We start from the raw sequence: 23659 nt of genomic DNA, 5'->3' as shown, positions 1-23659 counted from the left end.
AGCCCACCTATGTGTGGCTCCAAGTTTAAGCTAGGGAGGCTAAACCTCAGGGATTTTCTCAAGGGGTTTCATGTCTTAGGAGGCTACCTCTTTGGGCATGTTCTGTTCTGACTCAGTTTTGGTTTCGGTTTTTGTTTGTTTGTTTTTTGAGACAGAGTCTATCTATATAGCACTGGCTGTCTTGAAACAGGCTGGCTTCAAACACAAAGATCCACATGCTTCTCCCTCCCAAGTAATGATTAAAGGAAGCTCTGAGTCACAGTGCCCATCTTCAGTTCTTATTCTTATTATATGCTTTTTTTTGTCTGTTTTGTTTCGAGACAGGGTTTCTCTGTAGCTTTGGAGCCTGTCCTGGAACTAGCTCTTGTAGACCAGGCTGACTTTGAACTCACAGAGATCCACCTGCCTCTGCCTCCCCAGTGCTGGGATTAAAGGTGTACACCATTGCCTGCCTTCTTATTCTTATTATAAGGAGATCTGGGACAGCACTTCCCTGCCAGAGCTCTGCCCCTTGACTCAGCAGAAGCTGCAGTATAGTAGGAGACTGCTTATTCATTTCCTGGTTGCCCAGAGCCAAATAATCACACAGAAACCATATTAATTACAACACTGCTTGGCATTGCAAGTTTAGGCATATGCCTATCTATCCCTTACATCTTAAAGTAACTCATTTCAGCAAGGCGGTGGTGGCACACGTCTTTAACCCCAGCACTGGGGAGGCAGAGGCAGGCAAATCTATGTGTTTGAGCCCAACCTGGTCTACAAGAGCTAGTTCCAGGACAGGTTCCAAAGCTACAGAAAAACCCTGTCTTGAAAAACAAAACAAAACAAAATAACAACAAAATTTAACTCATTTCTATTAATCTGTGTATTGCCATGAGGCTGTGGCTTACTGGTAAGGTTCTAGTGTGTTTTTTTCCTTCAGCAGCTACGTGGCGTCTCTTTGACTCTGCCTACTCTCTCTCTCTCTGTTCTGATTTCCCAACTGGCTTTAGCTTTATTCCTCAACCAATAAAAGCAACACATATATAGAAGGTTATCCCTCATAACTTCCCCTTTTCTGTATAAATATAAAAAAGGTCTTAACTTTAACATAGTAAAATTACATATAACAAAACAGTAATCAAGCAAGAATTATAGTTACAGCATTTAGTCCATTTACATTTGACAAATTAAGGAAAAAACTCTATTATCTATTCTATCTCTGTGAGTCTAAAGTTTTATATCTAATTTATCCTTTATAATTATAACTGTCTTTCTTCAACTCCATTAAATGACTCCAGAAGGATATAATATTACCTAAGTAAACAGGAATTGCATTGTAAGCAACTTTCAAAACTCTAGAATTGATAGAGACATCTTGCTGCCTGGACAGTCACCCGAAGTTCTTTTGTAACACTGGGGCATCCATCTTCAGCCTACAGGCCCAGAGTATCCGTCAGACTTTTCCATGAAGCAGGAAATTTGAAGATCTGTTCTGCCTTGAAATGCCAAGGTTCACCAGTTGCTTCTTCTATGTCCTCTGAATGTCTGGAGGTTTCTTCTGTGAAGCGGGAACCCTGAAGGGCTGTTTCATCTTTTGGAAAGTTTAGAGGTCACTTTTCTGTGGGTCCTGCATGTCCAGTTTATAAAGCATAACATCAAGCAGTCCAGGCAAGAACAGTTTCTTGCCCAAATGGCTAGCCTTGTCACATTGCAGGCAAATTCCGTAATGAGTTTCTTCAATGCCCTTGAACCTCTCTGAAGTAATTGGTGCTGTGCTGCCAAAGCAGACATGCTTCACTGTTGAGAAAAATCTAAGTTCTTAAAACATTTTAAATGCCATATTCTGTAGTCTTTAAAGTGTTGAAGACACTTTATCTATCTAACTGAATATATATCTTTGTATATCTAGAAAGCCTAACTAACATGATTACTAGTTTGACTATTATAAATGATGATCTGTAATTTTTAATTATATATTACATTTTTAAATGAGCTGTCTAAAAATAATACCTTAAACAAGAGCAGAAATACACATATACAGTGCAGCAAATTGACCTGAAATTTGTATCAATAGACCAAAGTCCATACCAATGTAAAGTATTCATCTCTATATCATATCCCCCTCATAATCTTTTTGAGATTGATTGTGACCATTAATCACTTACAATAAACCCCCTTTAAATGAAAATAAACATTTTAAACAGTCATTTTAGAAATTTGGGTGTAGCTGGGCGGTGGTGGCGCACCCTTTAATCCCAGCACTCGGGAGGCAGAGGCAGGCGGATCTCTGTGAGTTCGAGACCAGCCTGGTCTACAAGAGCTAGTTCCAGGACAGGCTCCAAAACCACAGAGAAACCCTGTCTCGAAAAACCAAAAAAAAAAAAAAAAAGAAATTTGGGTGTTGTTCTCTCCAAACTGCTTCCTACTGTTTGTTTGGTGAGGTATTTTTAGGGTTTCACAGAGACCTTTTAGGGGGTCTTGTTCCAGCAAACCACATTAGCCTGGAAGGAATTTACAGGTTCTCATCTTCTGTGAAAACAAAACAGAACCTCTTTTCCAAACCAAACATATCCTTACATGGTGTGGGAAGTCCTGTCTATGTGTTTCTTTTATTGGTTAATGAATAAAGAAACTGCTTTGGACCTATAGCAAGGTAGAATTTAGCTAGGTGGGGAAAACTAAACTGAATGCTGGAAGAATGAAGGTGGAGTCAGAGAGAAGTCATGTAGCCCCGCCATAGATAGGTGCCGGAACTTTACTTGGTAAGCCACAGCCTTGTGGCAATACACAGATCAATGGAGATGGGTTAAATTAAGATGTAAGAGTCAGCCAATAAGAAGCTAGAGCTAATGGGCCAAGCAGTGATTTAATTAATACAGTTTCTGTGTGGTTATTTCAGGGCTGAGCAGCCAGGAACAAACAAGTGGTCTCATCCAACACTTAGACCCAAATTTTGAAGTCAAGGTACCTTTATGTTGCTTTAATTTAGCAGCTCCCAGAATCAAATGTTTCTCTGCCATCAAGAAATTCAAAGAAAACACAATAATATACATAATTCAGACTCTCTGTGTATATCCATCTTTACATGGCTTATTTTTCTTTACTTTTTAAATCTATGACGGTATGTACATTTTTATATTACTTTTGCTGTCTCTTTAAAGACTTTGTTTTGGGCTGGAGAGATGGCTCGAGGTTAAGAGCACTGGCTGCTCTTCCAGAGGTCCTGAGTTCAATTCCCAGCAACCACATGGTGGCTCACAACCATCTATGATGAAATCTGGTGCCCTCTTCTGGTGCACAGGCATACATGCCGGCAGAATGCTGTATACATAATAAATAAATAAATAAATCTTAAAAAAGATTTTGTTTTATTTTTTATAACTGTTTATACTCTTTTCCTTCTCTCTCCCAAACCTACGTACATTTTAAAACACACTTTGTCTTGTTTAGAGGTCTTTTATGTCTGAATCTGTCTTATTGTGCATCTGAAATCCTTTTCTGATAAGGAGCGCCTTTTTTTTTTAATGCTAAGTGGGTGTGCCTAGGACCAACTCCACAGCCCTGCCTATTTGCCCCACAGTCCAACATGGCAAAGGCATGTTCACCACCTCTGTGAAGGACATCCCACATCACTGCAGTCAGACCTTTATGTTGTCCCAGACAGGAGCCAAGGAACTTATGCCAGCCCCAGTTGCCCCCTCCTGTAGAATCTACTGAGATGGTGGCCCTGTGAAATTCACTCATTAGCTGTCACCTTCTCATCCTCTGTCTCTCCAAGTCTTGTGTGTGTGTGGTGCAGTGAAGTCTTTTCTGGAAGCGTAGGTGGAAGGATGGAGGAATGAGTGGGTGTGTGGGTAGATGGATGGGTAGACAAGTGGGTGGACAGGTAGATGGATAGGTAGGTGTCTTAGTCACGATTTCTCTTGCTGGGATAAAAACCATGACCAAGGAGCTGGAGAGATGGCTCAGAGATTAAGAGCATTGCCTGCTCTTCCAAAGGTCCTGAGTTCAATTCCCAGGAACCACATGGTGACTCACAACCATCTGTAATGGGGTCTGGTGCCCTCTTCTGGCCTGCAGGCATACACACAGACAGAATATTGTATACATAATAAATAAATATTAAAAAAAAATGACCAAAATCAACTTGGGGGCAGGGAGGTTTATTTTAGCTTATAACTTTGAGGTTATACTCCATCACTGAGGGAAGTCAGGGCAGGAACCTGGAGACAGAAAGTAAAGCAGAGGCCATGGAGTAATTTGTAAGCTGAGCTACTAGCTACTCATAGTTTGCTCAGCCTGCTTTCTTACACAATTCAGAACTACCTGCCCAGGGGTGGCCCTTTCTTGTTGTAGGCTGACCTTGCAGACATCAATTATTAATCAAGAAAATGGCCCCACAGGCTTGTGCATAGGTTAATCTGGTGGAGAAATTTCCTCAACTGAGGCTCCCTCTTCTCAGAAGAGTCTAGCTTATGTCAAGTCAACAAAACAAAAAGCAAAAGCAAACCGAACCTGGATAGTAGTTGTGTGAGAGGTGGGCAGATAATGGATGCATGGGTGGACAGGTGGGCAGGTGGATGGGTGGGTGGGTGAGTGAGTGGGTGGGTAGTGATAGACGAATGGGTGGGTGGTAGATGATGCGTAGTTAGCTATGTGTCTGGGTGGATGGGTGGGTAAGCAGATAGGTGGATGCGTGAATGGGTAGGTGGGTCAGCAGAGTCATGCACTCACGTCAGGCTTGGTGCTGGGTTCTGGGAGAACAGGGTATAGGTGGCTCCATAGCCAGGTGAATGTCACAGGACCTCCATTTAAGGCACAAAGGAAAAGGTTGTGTCAGGCCTGGTGGCTGTTGGGGCTTGAGGAGACACACATTTCCCAGACTCCAGTCAGCCCTCTGTTCAATTTAATAAATTTAGAAATTGATACTAAATTCTATTTTTGGCAAACTTTTAAATGTATCTGAAACAGCTTGAGCAGGAAAATCTTTTTCAACTGTGAATTTTATGAAACCTAAATATATTTAGATCAAACGCTTCTGAAGGGAATTTAGGGTTCAGATGGAAATGTGTTGCATGTGTAAGGTGTACCCTACACTTTGAAGACAAGAAAAGGATGTAAAAGATCTCTTTAGTACGTTTTAATGTTGATTAGATATCAAAATAACAATGTCTCAGACATGATGGATTAATCTGTGTCTCATTAAGGTTGATTCTGCTCACAATGAATTACTTACTGGTCAGCCATAGAATGTACTGAGCAGCCGGGCGGTGGTGGCGCACGCCTTTAATCCCAGCACTTGGGAGGCAGAGGCAGGCGGATCTCTGTGAGTTCGAGACCAGCCTGGTCTACAAGAGCTAGTTCCAGGACAGGCTCCAAAACCACAGAGAAACCCTGTCTCAAAAAACCAAAAAAAAAAAAAAAAAAAAAAAAAAGAATGTACTGAGCGAAGAACATGAGTTATGAAAACAAACTTCAGACATATTCAAGGTGAAAAAGCCAGGCATGAAAGGCCATGAGTGGTGGGATTTCAATGATACAAAGTGTCCCTGATAGGTGTATCCAAAGCAGGTTAAAAAGTAGCTAGAGGCCGGGCGATGGTGACGCACGCCTTTAATCCCAGCACTCGGGAGGCAGAGGCAGGCGGATCTCTGTGAGTTCGAGACCAGCCTGGTCTACAGAGTTAGTTCCAGGACAGGCTCCAAAAAAGCCACAGAGAAACCCTGTCTCGAAAAACCAAAAAAAAAAAAAAAAAAAAAAAAAAGTAGCTAGAGTCGAGGGTAGGTGGAGGTTGGGGGTTACAGTCAAGACATACAAGTTCTCTTGCTTCAGGATAGGGATATATGTGTTGTGTCCTATCAGGGAGGTGTTGGAACAGGTGTGTGTGGCACATTCTCTTAGCCTGACTGGAGGAGAGGCGGAAGGGCCCAGGAGACAAGTCTCCTCTGAGGCTGAAGGAGGATTTCAGGCTCTGGTGAGGGTGTGGTGAAGCACAGTCAGGCTTTCCCTGGGTGTGGTGAAGCACAGTCAGGCTTTCCCTGGCTGTGTGTCTCACACTGTGGGTAGCAACTTCTTTTTACTAAGACCGAACACTCCTAGCAGTCAGCCTATGGTCATCTGAGCCTGTCTGGGAATATGCTTAGTGCCTGCAGGGACTCCAGTGTCCCCTGGTCCTCCCACTCCCTGAGTCCATTATTCACATGCAACCAAATGGAGCTTGGCTTTCTCTGGCCCGACCATCTCCACTTATCTAGCATCCAAGTGGCTTGTGGCTCTGTGATGAAGGCTCTTTGAACAGCAGAGTCCCCTCCCCCAGTGCTGCCTCTCAGTCTCATATGGACAGCTGACCTATGTCCTGGACTCCGCACTCTCTGAAGGCTGTGCTCACCTGCCCTGAACACAGGGTCTTCCCAGATGCTGCTGCAGCCTCAAGACAGGCCTGGGCGGGGGTGGGGTTGAGGTGGGGGAGGGAAGGGACTGTCTTTATGTTTTGCATAGTCTCTGGCAGGTACCCAAGCTTTGGCTGTGTTACAGCAAGATTTCAGAGATCTAGTGTAGGGCTCAGTCTCTAGACTGTGGCGTTTGGCTTAATTTTGAAGTTGAAGCAACCAACAGTAATAGCCTACATTTTGCCTTTTCAAAGGAAATGCAGAGGGCCAACACCCACCATCCAGCAAGGCGTGCTCCGTCTCCATGGCTGGCCAGATGGTCTTTTTCTACACCTATAATTTCCTGGGAAATTGTGACAGCTGAATTTGCCTGATGGAGCTCCAAATGGAATTTGCAAAATGTGTATTCCTGTGGGTTGGAGCGAGAATAAATCTCTCACCCGGTCAAAACATTCATTTCCCTTTCTCTAGGAACAAAGCCGGTACTCAGTCAGTATTGTCTCATTGGAGGGGTATGGGTGGGATGGGTGGTTAGATGCAGGTATAGGTGGGTCGATAGAGTGGGGCTGATAATGAGGGACAGTTGGGAGGCTGACTTCAGCCTTCTAAGAGTGATGGGCAGAGGAACATAGGAGGGCCACGTGGAGGAAAGGAAGGGCTAAGTGGATTAAAGAGTGACTGGACAGAGGTTGGGTAGATGAATTCAAGGACCAGTAAAGGAGATGTAAAAAGAGGTCAGGGGGGCTGAGAGATGGCTCAGTGGTTAAGAGTACTGACTGCTCTTCCAGAGGTTCTGAGTTCAATTCCCAGCAACCACTTGATGACTCACCACCACCTGTAATGAGATCTGGCGCCCTCTTCTGGCCTGCAGGCATACATGCAGACAGAACACTGTATACATAATAAATAAATAATTAAAAAAAAAAAAAAAGAGGTTCAGGACTGGTGGGAAGCGAATGGAAGGCTGGGTGGTAGAGAAACAGGAGGCCAGTGCTGGTACTCCTTTGAATGAGAGACTTGGTTGTCTTTGTTAGGAAGAGCCCTTTGATGTCCTTGTAAGGAAGAGCCCCCTGAGACAGGGTTTCTCCTACCTTGACTCTTCTGGAACTTGCTTTGTAAACTAGGCTGGCCTCGAACTCACTGAAGTCCACCTGCCTCTGCCTCCCAAGTGCTGGGATTAAAGGCACGTGCGTGCCATCACCTTCCAGCTGAAGGTAGTCTTTCTGATGAAAATATAGAGACCATGCAATGTGTCTGGGTGTTGGGGAAGCAGGGACTGATAATCAAAATGGCTGGTCTGGCTGTGGGGGTCCTCAATTTTTCTTTTTTTCTTTTTTCTTTTCAAGACAGGGTTTCTCAGTAGCTATGAAGTCAGTCCTGGAACTTGCTCTGTAGACCAGTCTGGCCTCAAACTCACAGAGATCCACCTGCCTTTGCCTCCTGAGTGCTGGAATTAAAGGTGTGCGCCACCACTGCCCGGCTTGGTCCTCAGTTTCTTGGATGTTCCAGTGTCTGTAGAAGCTTCCACCGAGGCAGCTGCCATCCAGAGCACTGGATGCTTAGAGGCACTTGTGGTCTGGATGAACACCCGCCCTGGGACTGCCCAGTGAGCGATGTCTCAGACTGTATGGGGCAGGGGCACCCTCTGCAGAGACAGATCGAGTTCCATGATTTCTCTTGTGTCGACACCTCTATGCCTTAAGGTCAGCCTAGAAAGTAAATGCAAACAGCTCTGTTGAGAGCACTGGAGAAAAGAGGCTCCATGTTGAGATCCTGGTTCAAATCCCTCCTCTGTTAGTCAGAACCTTGGTCACGTCCCTCTCTGATGGAAGAATTCTAGGCAGAGAAACTGCAAGTGCAAAGAACTAGGAGGGACATACAGCCATGGAAGGAAGCTGTGCCAAAGGGGGTTTGCTTGGGGGAGAATCTGTCATTTTTTCCCTTTTTTTCATTTCCTTTAAGACAGTGGTTCTCAACCTTCCTAATGCTACTGCTCTTTAATACTGTTCTCCATGTTGTGGTGACTCCAGCCATAAAATTATTTTTGTTGCTACTACATAACTAATTTTGCTGTTATGAATTGTAATGTAAATATCTGCGTTTTCTCATGTTTTTAGGAGACCCTTGTAAAAGGGTCATTTGACAACTTCCCCCAAAGGCATCATGACCCACAGGTTGAGAACCACTTCTTTAAGGGCTGGCGTTGGAGCCTGGGGCCTCATTCATGTCAAACGGTGTTCTTTTTTTTTTTTTTAAAGATATTTATTTATTATGTATACAACATTTTGCCTCCACGTATGCCTGCAGGCCAGAAGAGGGCGCCAGATCTCATTACAGATGGTTGTGAGCCACCATGTGGTTGCTGGGAATTGAACTCAGGACCTCTGGAAGAGCAGTCAGTGCTCTTAACCTCTGAGCCATCTCTCCAGCCCCAAAACGATGTTCTTTCAAAGAACCGCAGGTCTGAGTAGGAACTGAGTTCCACAAATGGCTTTGAGGTGGCAGAGTGACAGGGTTGCATCTAGATTTAGCTAGATCTTTGCTGGCTATGAAAAGCAGACTGAAGGGCAAGACTGAGGCTGTTGAGGAACTCAAGGTGGCGGCGGAGCTAGGTGTGCTCAGAATCTGAATGTGGGTTCTTGAACTTGCAGGCAGGTAGGATGTGCAGAAATTCACACCAGAGTCCATCAGAGATGCTTCTGCCGTTGACCAGCGATGACTGGGAGTACAAGAGACGCTCTGTTCCCTTGTGATTTAGAAGGGACTCTGGGCCCAGGCTCTGTTGCTCCTGGCCTTAGTTCCCTGCACCTGTGCTTTCCTGTCAGCCCCCAGCCTCCAAGAACATGCTTTTCAGGGACAGTCAATTTCCAGAAGCCTTGCTACACCCTTCTAGGCGCCTCTCTGCAACCTCTTGCATGGTCAGTCCATGGCCCTCCTTCTACATCCTGGGTATGTGGCTAGGGTTGGCAGCCTCTCAGGGTTTCATCTGCTGAGTTCACCTCAGAACTGGTCACTGGAATTCAGCAAAAGTGGCTTTCGTAGAGCTCATCTCCAAAGTGGGGGAGGTACTCTTGTTTCCCGGACATGTTCAGAGGAGAGTCCTGGCAAACAGTCCTGGGGCTGGGAGAGTGGGTGAGGTAGAACACGGAGGAACAGTATCCCCTTTATCAGCACTCTGCAAGTTGTTTTGAGCCCATGCAGTCTGACCTACACAGCACAACAGACATCTGGAACACTTTCCACCCAGCTTTTCGTCATTGATCCCTTCTCTTGTTTCCCTGTAGAGCTTCCCAAGGTCTCCATCAAATACACCGGACAAGTGAACACCCCCACTATCCAGACAAGGAATTGGGTACCATAGAGGCACACGATTGGTGCAGGACCACTTGTGCCAGGAGGCCTAGATCTCTTGACTTGTAAGACTGACAAGCTAAGGCTCTGCACTACAGCCCCTCAAAGGCAGCCCGCTTTCCGGGAGCCTATGGACAGTCAGCTGCTACTGCTCTTTAGACCACCAGGGGGCAGCAGATGAACGTCTGCCTGTCAGAGTAGTCTGTCCCAGACCTAGTCTGGTCATGGTGAGTTTCCTGGTGAGGCGGGAAGGTTGAGGTCAGGGAGGGTAGAGATCTCTTTCCTGCAAAGGAGCTCCCTGGGTACAGACGCCCAGGCATGAAGGGAGCAGGATTAGCAAGGTGCTCTGCTTCCATCCCCCCACCCCCGCCTGTGTTGCAGGGTACTGAGTGACTTTTAGGGAGTTGCTGGAGGGTCTGCCTGTGGCCCTGTGCTTTGGATGATTTAATCCTCTCCCTACCTCCCTGCAGCGGGTCCTTTCTCTGAGGCTATTCAGAGATGAAGTGGTACCTTGGCAGGAGCTAGCCAGTTATTCAACCTGACTCTGTCTGGCGCCTCTCTTGACCCCTAGTATGAGGTTTCATGCTTCCTCTTTAGGTGGGGAAGGGGTGAACTGACTTCCTGCAGAGGCCATTCCAGGGAGGACGCTCCGGGATGCAGGTGACAGTCTTGGTGTGTGCATCGAGGTGGGATCTGCCATCCTGCCCTGGGCTAGGTAAACTGAGGGAGACACAGAGACTGACATAACGATGACCAGCCCACAGAAGATCAAATCAGGAGGCTCTGGTGGGCTGGTCACTCCCATTTCTCCCAGCTCCCTTCCAGGACACCAGTTTCCGAGAAGGCTGGGCTTTGTGGTATTTCCCATGGGTCCTGATAGATGAGTCCGTAGCAAAGTAACCAATTGCAAAATCAGTTATTGATGCTTTGAAGTCCCCCCCCCCCCACTGTCACGATGTCCTCAGGACACCAGACTGTCGATCCTGCCAGCACCTCTCACCAGGGAATCTAGGGAGGGGGCTGCTTGTGACCGCAAGTGAAGGATTTTTTTTCCTCTTTCCCTCTTCGGGAGACGGGATGTCCTGCGGATCCTGACAAGGACATTAGACTGGAAGCGTACTCTGGAAGACTTGAGCCCATTAACCAGATTGATGGGGCCATAGGGGCGTGATTGTGTAGCCCAGCTGGATGCGCGTTCCCGGGTCTGTCTTTGCAGAGGTCCGTGCAAGGGCGGCGCGCTACAGGGGTCACCTTTTAGTCTCTAACGAGGTGCAGAAGCATCATCACTCTGCAGGAGAGACTGCCGGCCTGGGTCCACGTGCACCTAACGGAAAGTCGCCAGCCCAGAGCCTGCGCTACAGCCCCGCCCTCCCCAACTTTCGCTGGCGGCCCCGGGGCAGGAAGTGGGAGGGCGGGTTGGAGGCGGTGCTTGGGTCGCGTGGGAGGTGCCGGCGAGGATGCCAGTTCCGCCCCCGGCCCCGCCCGGCCGTGGCCGCGCCCCCTGCATCCCCAGCGCCCGGGAGCTGCTGAGCCTCAGAGTCCCAGCGCCCCGCGACGATCGCAGAGCCCGCGGGCCGGGCGAACAAAGCGCCGGCGGCGCCGGCAGCCCAGGCGCCCGACGCACGGAGCGAGCGACCCGCTGCGCCTTTGTCTCGGGCGGGGCAGGAGCGGTGGCCGGTACGGGGCACCCCGAGCACAGAATGCGGCGCCCAGAGGGGCGGATCGAGGAGCGCTGCTGCAGCAGGAGGCGTGGAGCCCGGACCGGAGCTCAAGCGGACTTGTGTGTGTGAAGGGGGTACCCGGCGCGCTGCCCCGCGAGCGCCTGGTGGCCGCACGTGGGCGGGAGCGACTGCCCGCTAGTAGCCCGAGGAGGAGGAGGAAGAGGAGGGCCGCGCGGCCGCGCAGCGGGGACCCGGGGCGGCCTGCGCGAAGCCCCGCCCCGGCCGCCTAGCCCCGCGCGGGCGGGCGGGATGCCCCGCGGTCACCGCACTTTAGCCAGAGCGCTGCCCTGAGAGAGCTGGTCCAGCGGCCGCGGCGGCGAGCGCACGGGCGCCGCGGGCGCCATGGAGCAGTGGCGGCAATGCGGCCGCTGGCTCATCGACTGCAAGGTCCTGCCGCCCAACCATCGTGTCGTGTGGCCCTCGGCGGTGGTCTTCGACCTGGCGCAGGCGCTGCGCGACGGCGTTCTGCTGTGCCAGCTGCTGCACAACCTCTCCCCCGGCTCCATCGATCTGAAGGACATCAATTTCCGGCCGCAGATGTCCCAGGTGAGGGTCCGGGCGTGTGAGCTGCGGGGCAAGCTGACTGGAGCGCCGAGGTGGCGGCCGCGGGAGGCCCTGGCGCCCTGGTCCGAGCGACTGGTTTAAGGGCCAGTGCAAAGGGCGGCTCGTCCCTGTCTCCGCTTCCCGCTCTAGCGAGCGGCGAAGGCGCGAAGTTGGCCAAAGTCCCCCAAGCCTAGGGCACACCACTACTGCCACGGGGACCGTTAGTGTGCGCCGGCTCCCGGGTCTGCTCTGCCTCGTGGAGAACGACTCCAGTCTCGGCGTGGCGCCCAGCACTGCAGTCTCGCTGTCAGGCCCGGGTCCCCGAGTGTCCCTTCGAACCCGGTGCATGCCACGCTGGGGCCGCGTCCTCGGGCTGCGCGCCTAGCGGCCGGAGCCAATGGAGGATGAGCTGGAGCGGTGGCTGCGCTGGCCCAGGGCGCGGCGAAGGGGCCGGGCCGGGCGGGGTGCGCGGGCCGAAGGGAGCGGGAGGGCCGGGCGCCGCCCCCTCTCTGGCCTGCGCCTCCTCCGGGACCCCAGCCCGGAGCGAACTGCCTCCGGGCCTTCCTGGAGGGCCTCTGGGAGGGAGTCCCCTTCGTCTCCTCACCGCCCCCCACTTCGGCCGTCGCTCTAGTGTGGCCTTTGTGGAGGCCGAGACACGCGTGTGGCCGCAGGGCAGGGCAGGGCAGGGCAGGAACACGTCCACTCCGCTGACTGGAGCTGCTTTTCTTGGCTCCTTGGAAGGAACTTGGCCCAGAGTTAAGGAGATTCGAGGCATGTGGCCTGCCTTCCGGGGGTCCCGGATCCCCCCGCCCGACCGCTCTTTAAAGGGATCCTGGCAGGCGGAGGGAAGAGCAAGGCAGCTCTGGTTCAGCCAGTGCTATCCAGGTGCGACCCGCCCACTTCGCAACTCCAAGTGGACGCCGGGTATTTTCTACCCGGACTTCAGGAACCGCTGTGTCTGGGGGCGGGGTGGGAGTTTGTGAGAGTCACTGATCCCAATATTCTGGCGGGTTCCACCCCTCCCCCCTAAAGCCTCTGCCCTTTGGCTGTGCCTGCCTTTCCAAAGAGATGGGGCCAGCTATTTCCCGTTTGACAAAGGGGAGCCCCAGAAGGGAAAGAGAGGGGGTGGTTCTACCATTAGTAGAACCCAGAGAGCCAGCTAGAGTCCCGAAAGGTCTGCGTGACAGTGTGCCGAAGTGGCACGCTCCAAGGGTGAGAGGTCTTTAAGAGATCTCGATGTGTGCGTCGTTCCTCCACCCTCCACGTTGGGACGGAGAGGCTGCGGAGTTCTTAACCTGTTTCACGACTCGAGGAAGGAAAGGGAGGGGCGACTCCTGCACACAGCTGGATCTTGACTCCCCTTTCGCCGTGGGCTGACCCTGAACTGCTGGAGGCTGAGGCTGGCTTGCTTCTGACAGGTTCTGCCACCGGTCTGGAGGCTTGAGCCTGACCCGGGGTGGGGGTGGGGTTAAGAGAGTGAGGCTGATTGGCAGGGAGATTGGGAGGAGCTGTGCCTGATTGGGGAGTGGCTGGTTCCTGTGATTTGGGCTGGATGGGATGAAGGGTGCTGGCTGGGGCAGGCCTCAGGGTACAGTCCCTGTGTTGGAAATTTCTAGTCGACGTCAATTGTTGGCGACTAGATACCAGTTTAGAGGGTTGGTCTTCTCGCTTGTCATTTTGTGTAGGCTGGTCTGTCCCACGGTCTCCACATTGCAGGTGCTCTCTGAACCTTCACGGTATCTGGCCAAGTTTAGCTTCATGGCCCTGTGTGTATATTCATAAGGAAAGAAACAACAGTCGTGGCCAGGGCTGGCTGTGCAGCGGCTGGGGCGAGACTTCTCTCTGGGTGCTTGCTCTTTGCTACAGGGAAGCTCACATTTCTGATATGTGGGGAAGATGTTATCTCGGTTTGTGGTTGCTGGAGCGCAGAAGGAATCACAGCTGCCCTTTCCGGGACTGCCTTGGTCTAGACACAATCTGTAGAGTGCTGTACCACCTCTGATCTGTAGATAATAGTGAAAGCTCAGAGAGGTCCACAGATGTGCCCAGGTCACCCAGATGGTATGTGACATAACTAACTAGCTTGTGTATGCATAGCTTCCTGAAGAAAGGGTAATTTCAAGACTTCCCTCAGCTGACCTGCAGCCTTGCTGACTTCTCTGGACTTTCTCTGGGACCTGTGGGCTCTCTGTGGTGATAGTAGGAGCATGCCTGGTTTCCCTGGACATCTGGATCCTTTATGGGGGAGCAAGCTGGGCCATTTGGCAAGGCCTGAGAGTGCATTTCCTTTCTCTCTGCTTGTCATGTGCCAGAACATGTCCAGATCATTGGTCTCTGATGTCCCCTGTTCCTTGAAGGCCACATGGCTTCCTGGTAAATCTTCAAGACTCAGAGTTCCCATCTCACTTTGAGTTTATCTCAGCTGGACTGGTGGATCTAGGGGAGCATAATGGCTTTATTTATTTATTTATTTTGAGACAGGGTCTGACCGTAACATGGACTGGTAGATTAGACTGACCTGGAACTCCCAGATACCTGCCTGCCTCTACCTCCCAAGTGCTGAGTTGAAAGGAATATACCAGTACGCAGGCCTGGCAATAGGCATTTATTAAGCATCTTTTGTGTACCAGTGGTCATGGAGAGACACTGACTGCCTGCTTTGTTGTGTCCTCTTGGGTGAACAGGATATACTTTGTTTTACTCCAATGCCTGGAAGTCACTTTGGGCTTAATTAAGCTAATTAGGTATGGTCACTAGTTATTGATCCTAGGAAGGGACCTAGTGGAGTTAAAGTGGTCACAGTGTGAGTTCCCAAGGGTGCCTGTGTCAACTGTGACAATCCACATGTTTACTCTGGGGAGGCCTCTTAAAGAGGGGCCTCTTTCACCTACCTCTGACATGTTCATAGCACTCTGATGGCCTTCTCCCTTTAGGACATCGATGGTCTGTCTGCTGCAGGGACCCAGCATAGATCTCTGAATACCTTGGCTTACCTCCAAGAGACCTCCATGTCCTCCATGCTCCCCCTTTCCCCTGACCCTCCCACCTGGTACTGTTTGCCTCTTCCCTGTGTTTTTCCTTTTGTGCCCACCACAAGTTTACTTACTGACTTCCTTCCAGCCTGGTTCTGGTTCTTTTTGTTTGTTTGTTTGTTTGTTTGTTTGTTTGAGACAGGGTTTCTCTGTGTAGCCATGGCTGTCCTGGAATTTGCTCTGTAGATCAGGTTGACCTAGAACTCAGAGAGTTGCCTGCCTCTGCCTCCCAAGTGGGATTGCCACCACTGCCCTCCCAAGTGGGATTGCCACCACTGCCCAGTTCCGGCCTGGTTCTTTAGCTCAGCTGGTTTAGGGGCTTCTTCCTCTTCCAGGAATCTTCCTTGACTGATCTTTCCTGTCCTGAGCCTTGTTCTGGGCTAACTCTGCTCAGGTATATGTCTCTAGAGTTGTACTTTCCACACTCTATCTTCCCATGAAAACCCCTTGCCGCCTGCTCACCTGGACTCAGGTCCTGGGGATTTAGATCATGAAGGGTGTTGCCACCGAGTGTGGTCTTGGGTCTTCTCCAGGCAGGGCTGCATCCTTGCTGACTCCCTTCAGCCTGGCCTCCCGTGCAGAGCGACGTTCTTCCCTTTTACTTTTCTTCAAGGAATAAATTCCTCTGCCTGGCTCCATGTCACAGGGGTGGGTGGAGCAGGAGGGGAGCAGGCTGGCCAGGGTTCCCATGAAGTCTCAGAAGCCTGGGCAGCCAGTGGGTATGGATGAAATGTTTTCTGATTGAGAAAGAAGCCATTGGACGGGTACCCAGTTCCTTGAGTGTATGTGTGGAGATTCTGTTGGAGAGGGTGAGACTCAAGACACAGGGGTTTGGGGAAGAAGAGAAAGGAAAGCTGATGCTCAAGGAAGCCAGGCAGATTTAGAAAGATTTATTCATGGGTGTGTGTGTGTGTGTGTGTGTGTGTGTGTACAAGAGTAAAGATGTCCTGGAGGTCAAAAGACAGTATTTAGTCCCTTGGAACTGGAGTTACATACAGCCAATTATGAGTTGCCTAATGATGTGGGTGCTGGGAACCACTCGGGTCCTCTGGAAAAACAGCAGGTGTTGCTTAACCAGTGAGCCATCTTTCCAGCTTCAAGCCCGGCACTTTTCCATTCTGAGAATGGCTCTGACTCTTGGCCATTGCGTAGTTCAGACCACTTTCTTGTGGACTCTGAGGACTCCATGCCCTTAACGTCCAGTGCATTCCAACAAAGTGTGCACTCTGTCACCACAGCACAGCTGTCTGTATCAGAGGCAGTGACTACAGGCAAGCCACCTAGGTGTCCTTGTTAAGTCCTTTCCAGCAGAGGTGACCTGGGATCTTCAGCTGCATCTCTCTGCCCTAAGCCTCTTCCAGACCTTCTTTCATTGGTCTCTAGACCAGGGTGCAGGCTCCCTGGATTTGGGTTTGCCTGATGCCTCAGGCTTAGACTCAGGCTGTGCACCTGCTACCCTTTCCCCTTGGATCACAGCAGGTGGCCCAAGACTCAGCCTTGCCTGTTGACTGGGGATGTTGGAGTTTAACTACTTGATTATTGGGGAACCTAGGTTTTAAGGAGGGCTTTGAGAAGAGGTAAATATTGATTTCACCTCTCCCTCCCCCCTCCTCTCTTCCTCTCTCCTCTCCCCACTTCTTTCTCTCTTCCCACCCTGCATGGGTTATGTTTCCTGTTTTATTCTAATCTGCTCCAACCATTATTTACCTCGGTGCTCACATTGTCTGAGGCAACAGTGGGAACTGGTCCAGGTTGGCGTCTGTATATCTCTGGCACACTCCCAGTCATTCTGGGAGCATCGCTGACTTGCTGGCACAAGATGTTCTAGGCTCATCTGTGTGTTCCTTTGTCCTAGCTCAGGAGTTGGCCTCTGCTTCAGTGGATGTAGCTCCTTGGTAGGCGAGGGATCTACAGAGACCAAGATGAGGAAGGCTGTGTGTAGGACTCCTGCCTGGGTCTTCTTAAAGTTTACCTGGGTAGATGCACGTGAAAGCACACATGTATATGTGTGTCCGTGCACGTCTGTGTATGCATGCATTCTGTGTGCATTTGTGTTCTATGTATGTTAATGCTGCCAGTGCTGAGTCCCATCTAGGTTTACACAGGACTGGAGAGATGGTTCTGTGGTTAAGAGCTCCTGTTGCTCTTGAGGACCTGAGCTGGAATTCCAGCACCTGTGTGGGATGGCTCTCAAAGGGATCCAACACCCTTTACTGGTCTCTGCAGGTAGCTGGATACATGTAAACACACACACTGCACACACACACACACACACACACTGTCTCTCACACACATGTGATAAAAAGGTCTTTAGATGTATACATTCTTGGTGGTCATAACAAAAAGTAACAAATGTGTAATATTAATTTAACCCCCCCCCCCCCCCCGCCAACTCTGCTCTTTTTTTTTGGTGACAGTCTCACTGTATGGTCCTGGCTGCCCTGGAACTCACAGTGTAGACCAGACTGGCCTTGAACTCACAGAGATCCATCTGCCTCTGTCTCCTGAGTGCTGGATTTAAAGGCGTGCACCACCACTCCTGGAAAGTTTATTATTATTATGTGTGTATATGGCGTGCATGTGGGCAGGCATACCACTGTGTGTGTATGGAGACAACTTTGTGGAGGTGGGTCTCTCCTTCTGCAGTTACCTGCTGTGTTCCAGGGATAGAGCTCAGGTCGCCAGGCTTGCGCAACAAGCACCTTTACCCCCTGAGCCTCCTTGCCTACTCTGTAACACTGATTTTAATGACATATTTTACTTAGGTTATGCAGTTTTCACAGAACACCCCTGAGAGGGTGAAAGTCAGATCTTTTTTGGGTGGAGATGTGTATGTATAGAACCCAGCTTCGTGCAGGGAAGGTGAGGGGTGTGGAGTGTCTGAAGGATTCCTTGGGGCACAGGTAGTGGGAGCAAAGTGGGAGAAGTGATTCTGGGTGCTAGTGTGTCTGCATGGCACTGTTGGTGATGCTCAGGGCGGCTGCAGTGTCTGGGTCTAGCATCGCCCCTAGGCCCGGGTCTGATATCTGCACGACAGACTGTGCGAGCTATCAAGCAGCGTCTGCTAAAGGGCAGGCACACTCAGCACTGGCGTGAACTGTTTGTGTGATGTATGTCAATTAAAAAAAAAAACCTGGCTTAGCCAGGGTGCTGGTGAGAGGCAGCTGAGGGCCAGGTTGGAGGCCTTTGTGAAGAACTGCCTGTCCCTGCTTTGGTCCCTGGGGACATAAGCTCAGTGAGCTGGGAATGGGGGGTGGGGCTGTCAGGCTGTGCCCTACTTGTGGGGGATCTGACAAGGAAAGTGTTCCCTCTAACCCCAGTTCTCAGTTGAGTTCTTTCTTGCTTTGGGGGTTAGGTAATCCAAGATGTCCCAAACTCTGAAGGAAGCGCTTATCCTTTCAGAAGCCATGGAGCCTCTGGGCAGTTGGCAATGTGATCTCTCTTTTGAAAAATTGTTCAGTTTATTTTTTTACTCATGTGTGTGCTTGTGTGTCTATGTGTGTGTGTATGCCCATGTGTACAGGTGCCTATGGAGGCCAGAGCGGGTGTCTGATCTTCTAGAGCGGGCGTTGCAGCTGGCCTGTGTGAGAGCAAGTTCTCTTAACCACGGAGTTATTCCTCTAGCCTCCCTGATGCCTCTTTTGAAAACACTCATGAGAAAACCTTTGTCACCTGGTCCGTTCCTTTTGTCTCTGTGTCCAGGAGATGTATGTGGGTCCAGGAGCACAAACTCAGAACAGAGACAGTGCAGAGTGAAGGGCTGGGTGGGGCTGGTGGCTGGTGGCTGATGTGACAGGACCTTGTGTTAAGCAGATGCAGGTCATAATCTCCCCAGTTAGGGCCCCCCCCATTACCTGGCTTCCCTTCCCACATTCCTTGAAAACATTTTTTTCTCCCACACCGTAGCCTGGCCATCCATCTTTATCCTGGAGCAGGGTAATCAGTGTTTTCTGTCAACTTAAATTGGAATATTTTAGACCTCATGGGCCAGGTAGCCTCTGTTGTACCCGCCCCCCCAACTCTGCCCTTGTAGCAGGAAGCTGTAGCTGTACCTGGTCTTTGAACTGAGAGCGAGACTGTGCTCTGGTACAATATGTTTATGGAGTTAGAATTTTGAATTTTATAAGGTGTCCATTTCAGCCCTTAAAATATAACTTTTATTAGGAGCTGAGACTGTAGCTTGGTGGCGTTTGCCAGGCCCTGGGTTCCATCCCTAGCACCACAGTTCTCTCTCTCTCTCTCTCTCTCTCTCTCTTCTCTCTCTCTCTCTCTCTCTCTCTCTCTCTCTCTCTCTCTCTCTCTCTCCTCTACCTTCCTTAGCTTGTAGGATGTACAGTGCGCTGTCTGGAAACTTATTGAGACTCTGTCTTAAAGAGTGTAGGGGCTAAGAATATAGCTTAATGACAGAGGACTTGCTTAACATCCACAGAGCCCTAGGGTCTATCGCTAGGGGGGAAATATCAACTGCAAGTCGTGTGAGACCAGGGCTGGGACTTGTAAGACCAGCATCCACCAAGCAGTTAGTGACACAGGCCTTTAATCCTAGCACTTGGGAGGATACAGGACAGTCAGGGATACACAGAGAAACTCTTTCTCAAAAAACCAAAATAAATTAAAAAAAAACAAAAAACAGCATCTATGCATGGGGAACTGAGAGTCCCAGGGCCTGTTGACCTCTGCTTCAGGTCATTCCCTTCTGCCCTGGTTGGTTTTTCTCTCAACTTGACACAAGCTAGGGTCATCTGGGAAGAGGACTCTCAGTTGAGGAAATGCCTCAGTCAGATGGCCTGCAGGGAAGCCTATAGGGCGTTTTTCTCTTGATTAATGATTGACATTGGATGGTCCAGGTCAGCCCTCTGTGGGCAGTGCCATCCCTGGGCGGTGGTCCCGGGGTGTTTAGGAAAGCAGACTGAGCAAACCAAGGGGATCGACTCAGTAAGCTTTGCTTCAGTTCCTATCTTCAGGCTCCGGCCTTGGCTTCCCGAGTCTTGTGGCTTGTTACCTTACATCTTGCTTCTCCAGCAGCTGCTTCTTTCTCTCCTAACCCTGCCTTCTTTCTCTCTCTATCTCTGCTTGGATTTCCCAACTATCTATATTCAATCCTGCCATAGGCCAAAGTAGGCTTTTTATTAACCAATGGTAATAAAACATATGCTGAAGAGGGACTATAACCTGTAAGCCAAATAAACCCAAGTTGTTTTTGGTCACGGTGTTTTGTTTATCTTAGCAGTAGAAACCTAAGACACACCTTCCCAGCAGTTCCCAGAGTCCAGCTGGTCCTTCAACCCATTTGCACTTCCCTATCCTGAGGCTCACTTGGTGTCAGGTGTCTCTCTGGCACCTGGTGCTTGAACTAAGCCTCTGGCTGCCTCCTGTGGCTTCCCACTTCCTGGTCAGGTACCAGACAGTCCCTCCCCAGCCTTACCCTTTCTTTTTGTCCTGCTTTCCTGTCTCCCCAGGCCAGGTCGGAGGACTGGGGGCAGGGACTGGAGAGGGGCCCTTCACCCCACACTGGCTCCTCTCTGTCCTGCTCTTTGCTGCTGGTCTACATCATTTTGTGCCAAAAACCCTTGACAAGCTTGTCTAACAGGAAGTGCTGGACAAGAGAGAAATGCTGACCTGTTTTTTTTTTTTTTCTTGTTTCCCTGATGACCTCGGTCAGTTAGTGCCCTCAGTAAAGTGTTCTCCATGTGGAAGCCAGTCTGGTGAGGGTCCTTTGAACTCGGTTTCCTTACCTGAAATAGGATGGACTCTCAGGAGGATATTGTGGGGGATGTATGCCAGGCAGCAGGCTTGGCTGCCTCAGGATGCCGCATACCCTGCCCTTCTTTTATTGCTGCTTACTCCCGTGGTACCCAGATCTGTGCCGCATTGGACAGCCACCTTCCTTTCCCGTCTCCTTCCCTCCCCACCAGTGCCCAGCTGCAGGCCACCTGAGGAGGAGGCTCCTCTGGTCTTGTGTTCCTGGGTGAAGTCTGAGATGACCGAAAAGGCCTTCTGCTCTGTCTCTGTGGCTTCTTTTTGGACCGGACAGGCAGGAGATGGACGCACATCATTTCTGCTGTTAGTATGTTTCAGAGTTGCACCAGCCCTCAGCACAGAGTGGCTGGGTTGCAGCTAGCCAGGGGGATGGGAGAGAGCCTCCCGGAAGAGATGGCGCTTGAAAACTGGATGCTTTTTGTAGCTAACCCTGAGATAGGGGCTATCCAAAGAGGGGGCTTGGTGTAGACAGCAGCTTGGAGGCTTCTCCACCCTGTGCCTCATCCTAGATCATGGGGTTTTCTATGAATCTATATCCCAGAGGTAGGCAAGACACGGGTGGGTGGGATGCTGATGACCCTGAGTCTGTCCTCACTGCCTGACAGGGGTGTTCCCCTGGCTGCAGGCAATAAGCTGAGCCTTGGAGAGATGGGCAGTTTGGAACATCACAGGACTGGCGGCCTGTCTCAGGGCCAGTTGGAGATTGGGTGTGGGGGAGACCAACCAGGGCAGGATCCCAGTAGCCTGGGGAAGTAGCATTTGAGGCTAGACTCTTTTGCTTTGGCCGGCATGGGGGCTGTAGACTGGTGAACGAGAACTGTCAGCTCTGTCCTGTGAATTTATTTATTATTTTTTTTAAACCATTTATTTGTGTGCGCTTGGTGCCTGTGGAGGCCAGAAGAGGATGTTGGATCCCTTGGGCCTGGAATTGAGGGCAGTTGTGGCCTTCCATGTGGATGCTGGGAACTGGACCCAGGCCTTCTGAAGGGCAGTCAGTGCTCTTAACTGCTGAGCCATTTCTCTAGCCCTCCAGGGCGCACTTATTTCTTCACCACCCAGGCACTGAGCCTGGGTGGCTCGGGTCTTTTTAATGGCTGAGGGAGGAAGAGGTGAGGGGTCAGCTGAGGTTCTACAGCTGTGTGGGGACCCACACTTCTCACCAGTTAGGTCAGGCCTCCTGTCTCCGAACTCCACTGTCTTCCCTCCTGACTCTGCTGGAAAGCCTGCAAGACCTTTGGCAGGGTCCTCAGGCTGGTGGAGGGGGGGTGGGATGCCAGAAGGTCAGTGACTGAATCCAAAGGTGGCCTCAAGACTGGCTGACCTAGCAGCCTCTATCCTGGCTACATGGCTTTCTGGCGTATCCTTGACCTGTTTCCAGGTGGTGGGGAGGGGACTCACCTGGTCACTTCCTCAACCCTATTTACCAAACATCTGCCATTGAGCATTGGGCTGCAGAGATACCTCTGTATGTCGACCTGATGAATAGAGAAGGAAGCTGGTAGGAAGCTGGGGCTGGACCCTGCTACCCATATGGCCTTCAGGCTGGCCTCCTGGTCAGGTGATGGTGGCCCCTTGCCTTCTTGTGTTTCTTGGGAAGTTCATGTGCCCAAATGTTTCAGCTTCGCGGCACCAGCAAACAAGCAGGAATTTAAGGGTGTGGCTGGGGCCTGCTGGGGAGTGTGGGCTCAGGGCAACGCATCTTCAGTGTCTTCACTGGGCTTCTGTCTGCCAGGAGTAGCCGTGACTCCTGCCTTTGTGTTTCTGCACACGGAAGTCTCCTGTGCACTCCTCCCGCCTGTCAACATCCTCTGTGGAGTATGGCCTTGCCACTGCCACATCCGCTCCTTCCCCCAGGGCTGGGATCCTAGACCCCACCCACTCACACAGAGCTGACCTTATGCAGACCACTGGGGACCCACTGGCTCCATTCTGGACACTTGGGCAGGGTGTGGCTGCAGGCATGTCTCTAGGTGGATACCAGTGGAGCACCAGACCCTCTTAGCCCAAGTCTGATTCCTGCAGTACCACTTCTTGGAGATATTATATCTTTTTGACTGTTGATTCTGAGCCTTGCTTCCTCGTTCTCTGAGAGGGCTTTATAAGAGCCACTGAATAGAGTTTGGTTGAGGACTGATTGAAGGTAGCAGAGGGAAGTCACAGCTATGAGGATCGTCCGGACCTGGGAGGAGGGCTTTGTAGATTGGGTACCCCTACATCCCTTGCAGACTTGGAGCTGAGATTCCTCCCACTTAGCTGCTAACAGACCCAACAGAACTGAGTCAACTCAGGGCCCCTTGCTTGGCCCTAGTCATCCCCTGCCAACCCCCTCCCCCCAGCAAGGCTGAGTTCACACTCCGCCTGTGATTCCCCCTTCCCTGAGCACCCAGGGGCCCCCTGACTGCATAGTATTCTGTAGTTGTCACTGTCTTGGCTTCTGGATCCAAAAGATAAACAAGAATAGCAAACTCCGCAGTGGCGAGGAGGCGACAGGTCCGTGCTGAGGCTTGCTTGACCCGGGGCCAGACCTGACTGAGATTTCCTGAAGCCTGCCAGTCGCGGATTCATAAGGACAGACCCGGCCACAAACAGCGTTCTGTGCTGTGTGTTTGCCACTCTTTATAGAGTTTGTATAAGGATTAAAAGAATTTTTATAGGCCTGCTCTTGCTCTGGAGCCAACTCAAACCTGAAGCCCTTACTATCCCTCCTGGCTCCTTTTCCACACCTTTGGTTGTAGGGACAGTGCTGTCATGGGGTCCCCTCCCTCCACTTGCTAAGCCTTGGCTTTTCCAGGACCACAGCGCTCGCCCCCATTCCCGCTCCCCTTTGCCATCTGCTTAGGGTGTGGCGAGCTGCTTGCTCATCTTCTTTCATTAGCTG

At 50.7% G+C, this 23659-nt stretch overlaps 1 protein-coding gene across 4 annotated transcripts in view; it reads left to right on the top strand.

Moving 5' to 3' along the window:
* The first annotated feature begins 11276 nt into the window (after positions 1–11276).
* Positions 11277–23659, top strand: part of Vav2 (vav guanine nucleotide exchange factor 2) — a 177064-nt gene continuing 164681 nt past the window's right edge. For all 4 annotated transcript variants that reach the window (XM_057754957.1, XM_057754955.1, XM_057754956.1 and 1 more), the window contains exon 1: positions 11277–11992. In XM_057754957.1, the coding sequence (XP_057610940.1) occupies positions 11789–11992 (204 nt within the window). In that variant the 5' untranslated portion in view covers positions 11277–11788. The remainder of the gene's footprint in view (positions 11993–23659) is intronic.

This window comes from Chionomys nivalis, chromosome 22 (genome assembly GCF_950005125.1).
Source record: "Chionomys nivalis chromosome 22, mChiNiv1.1, whole genome shotgun sequence".
Lineage (NCBI taxonomy): Eukaryota > Metazoa > Chordata > Mammalia > Rodentia > Cricetidae > Chionomys > Chionomys nivalis.
This window is presented reverse-complemented; position numbering and strand designations above follow the sequence as displayed.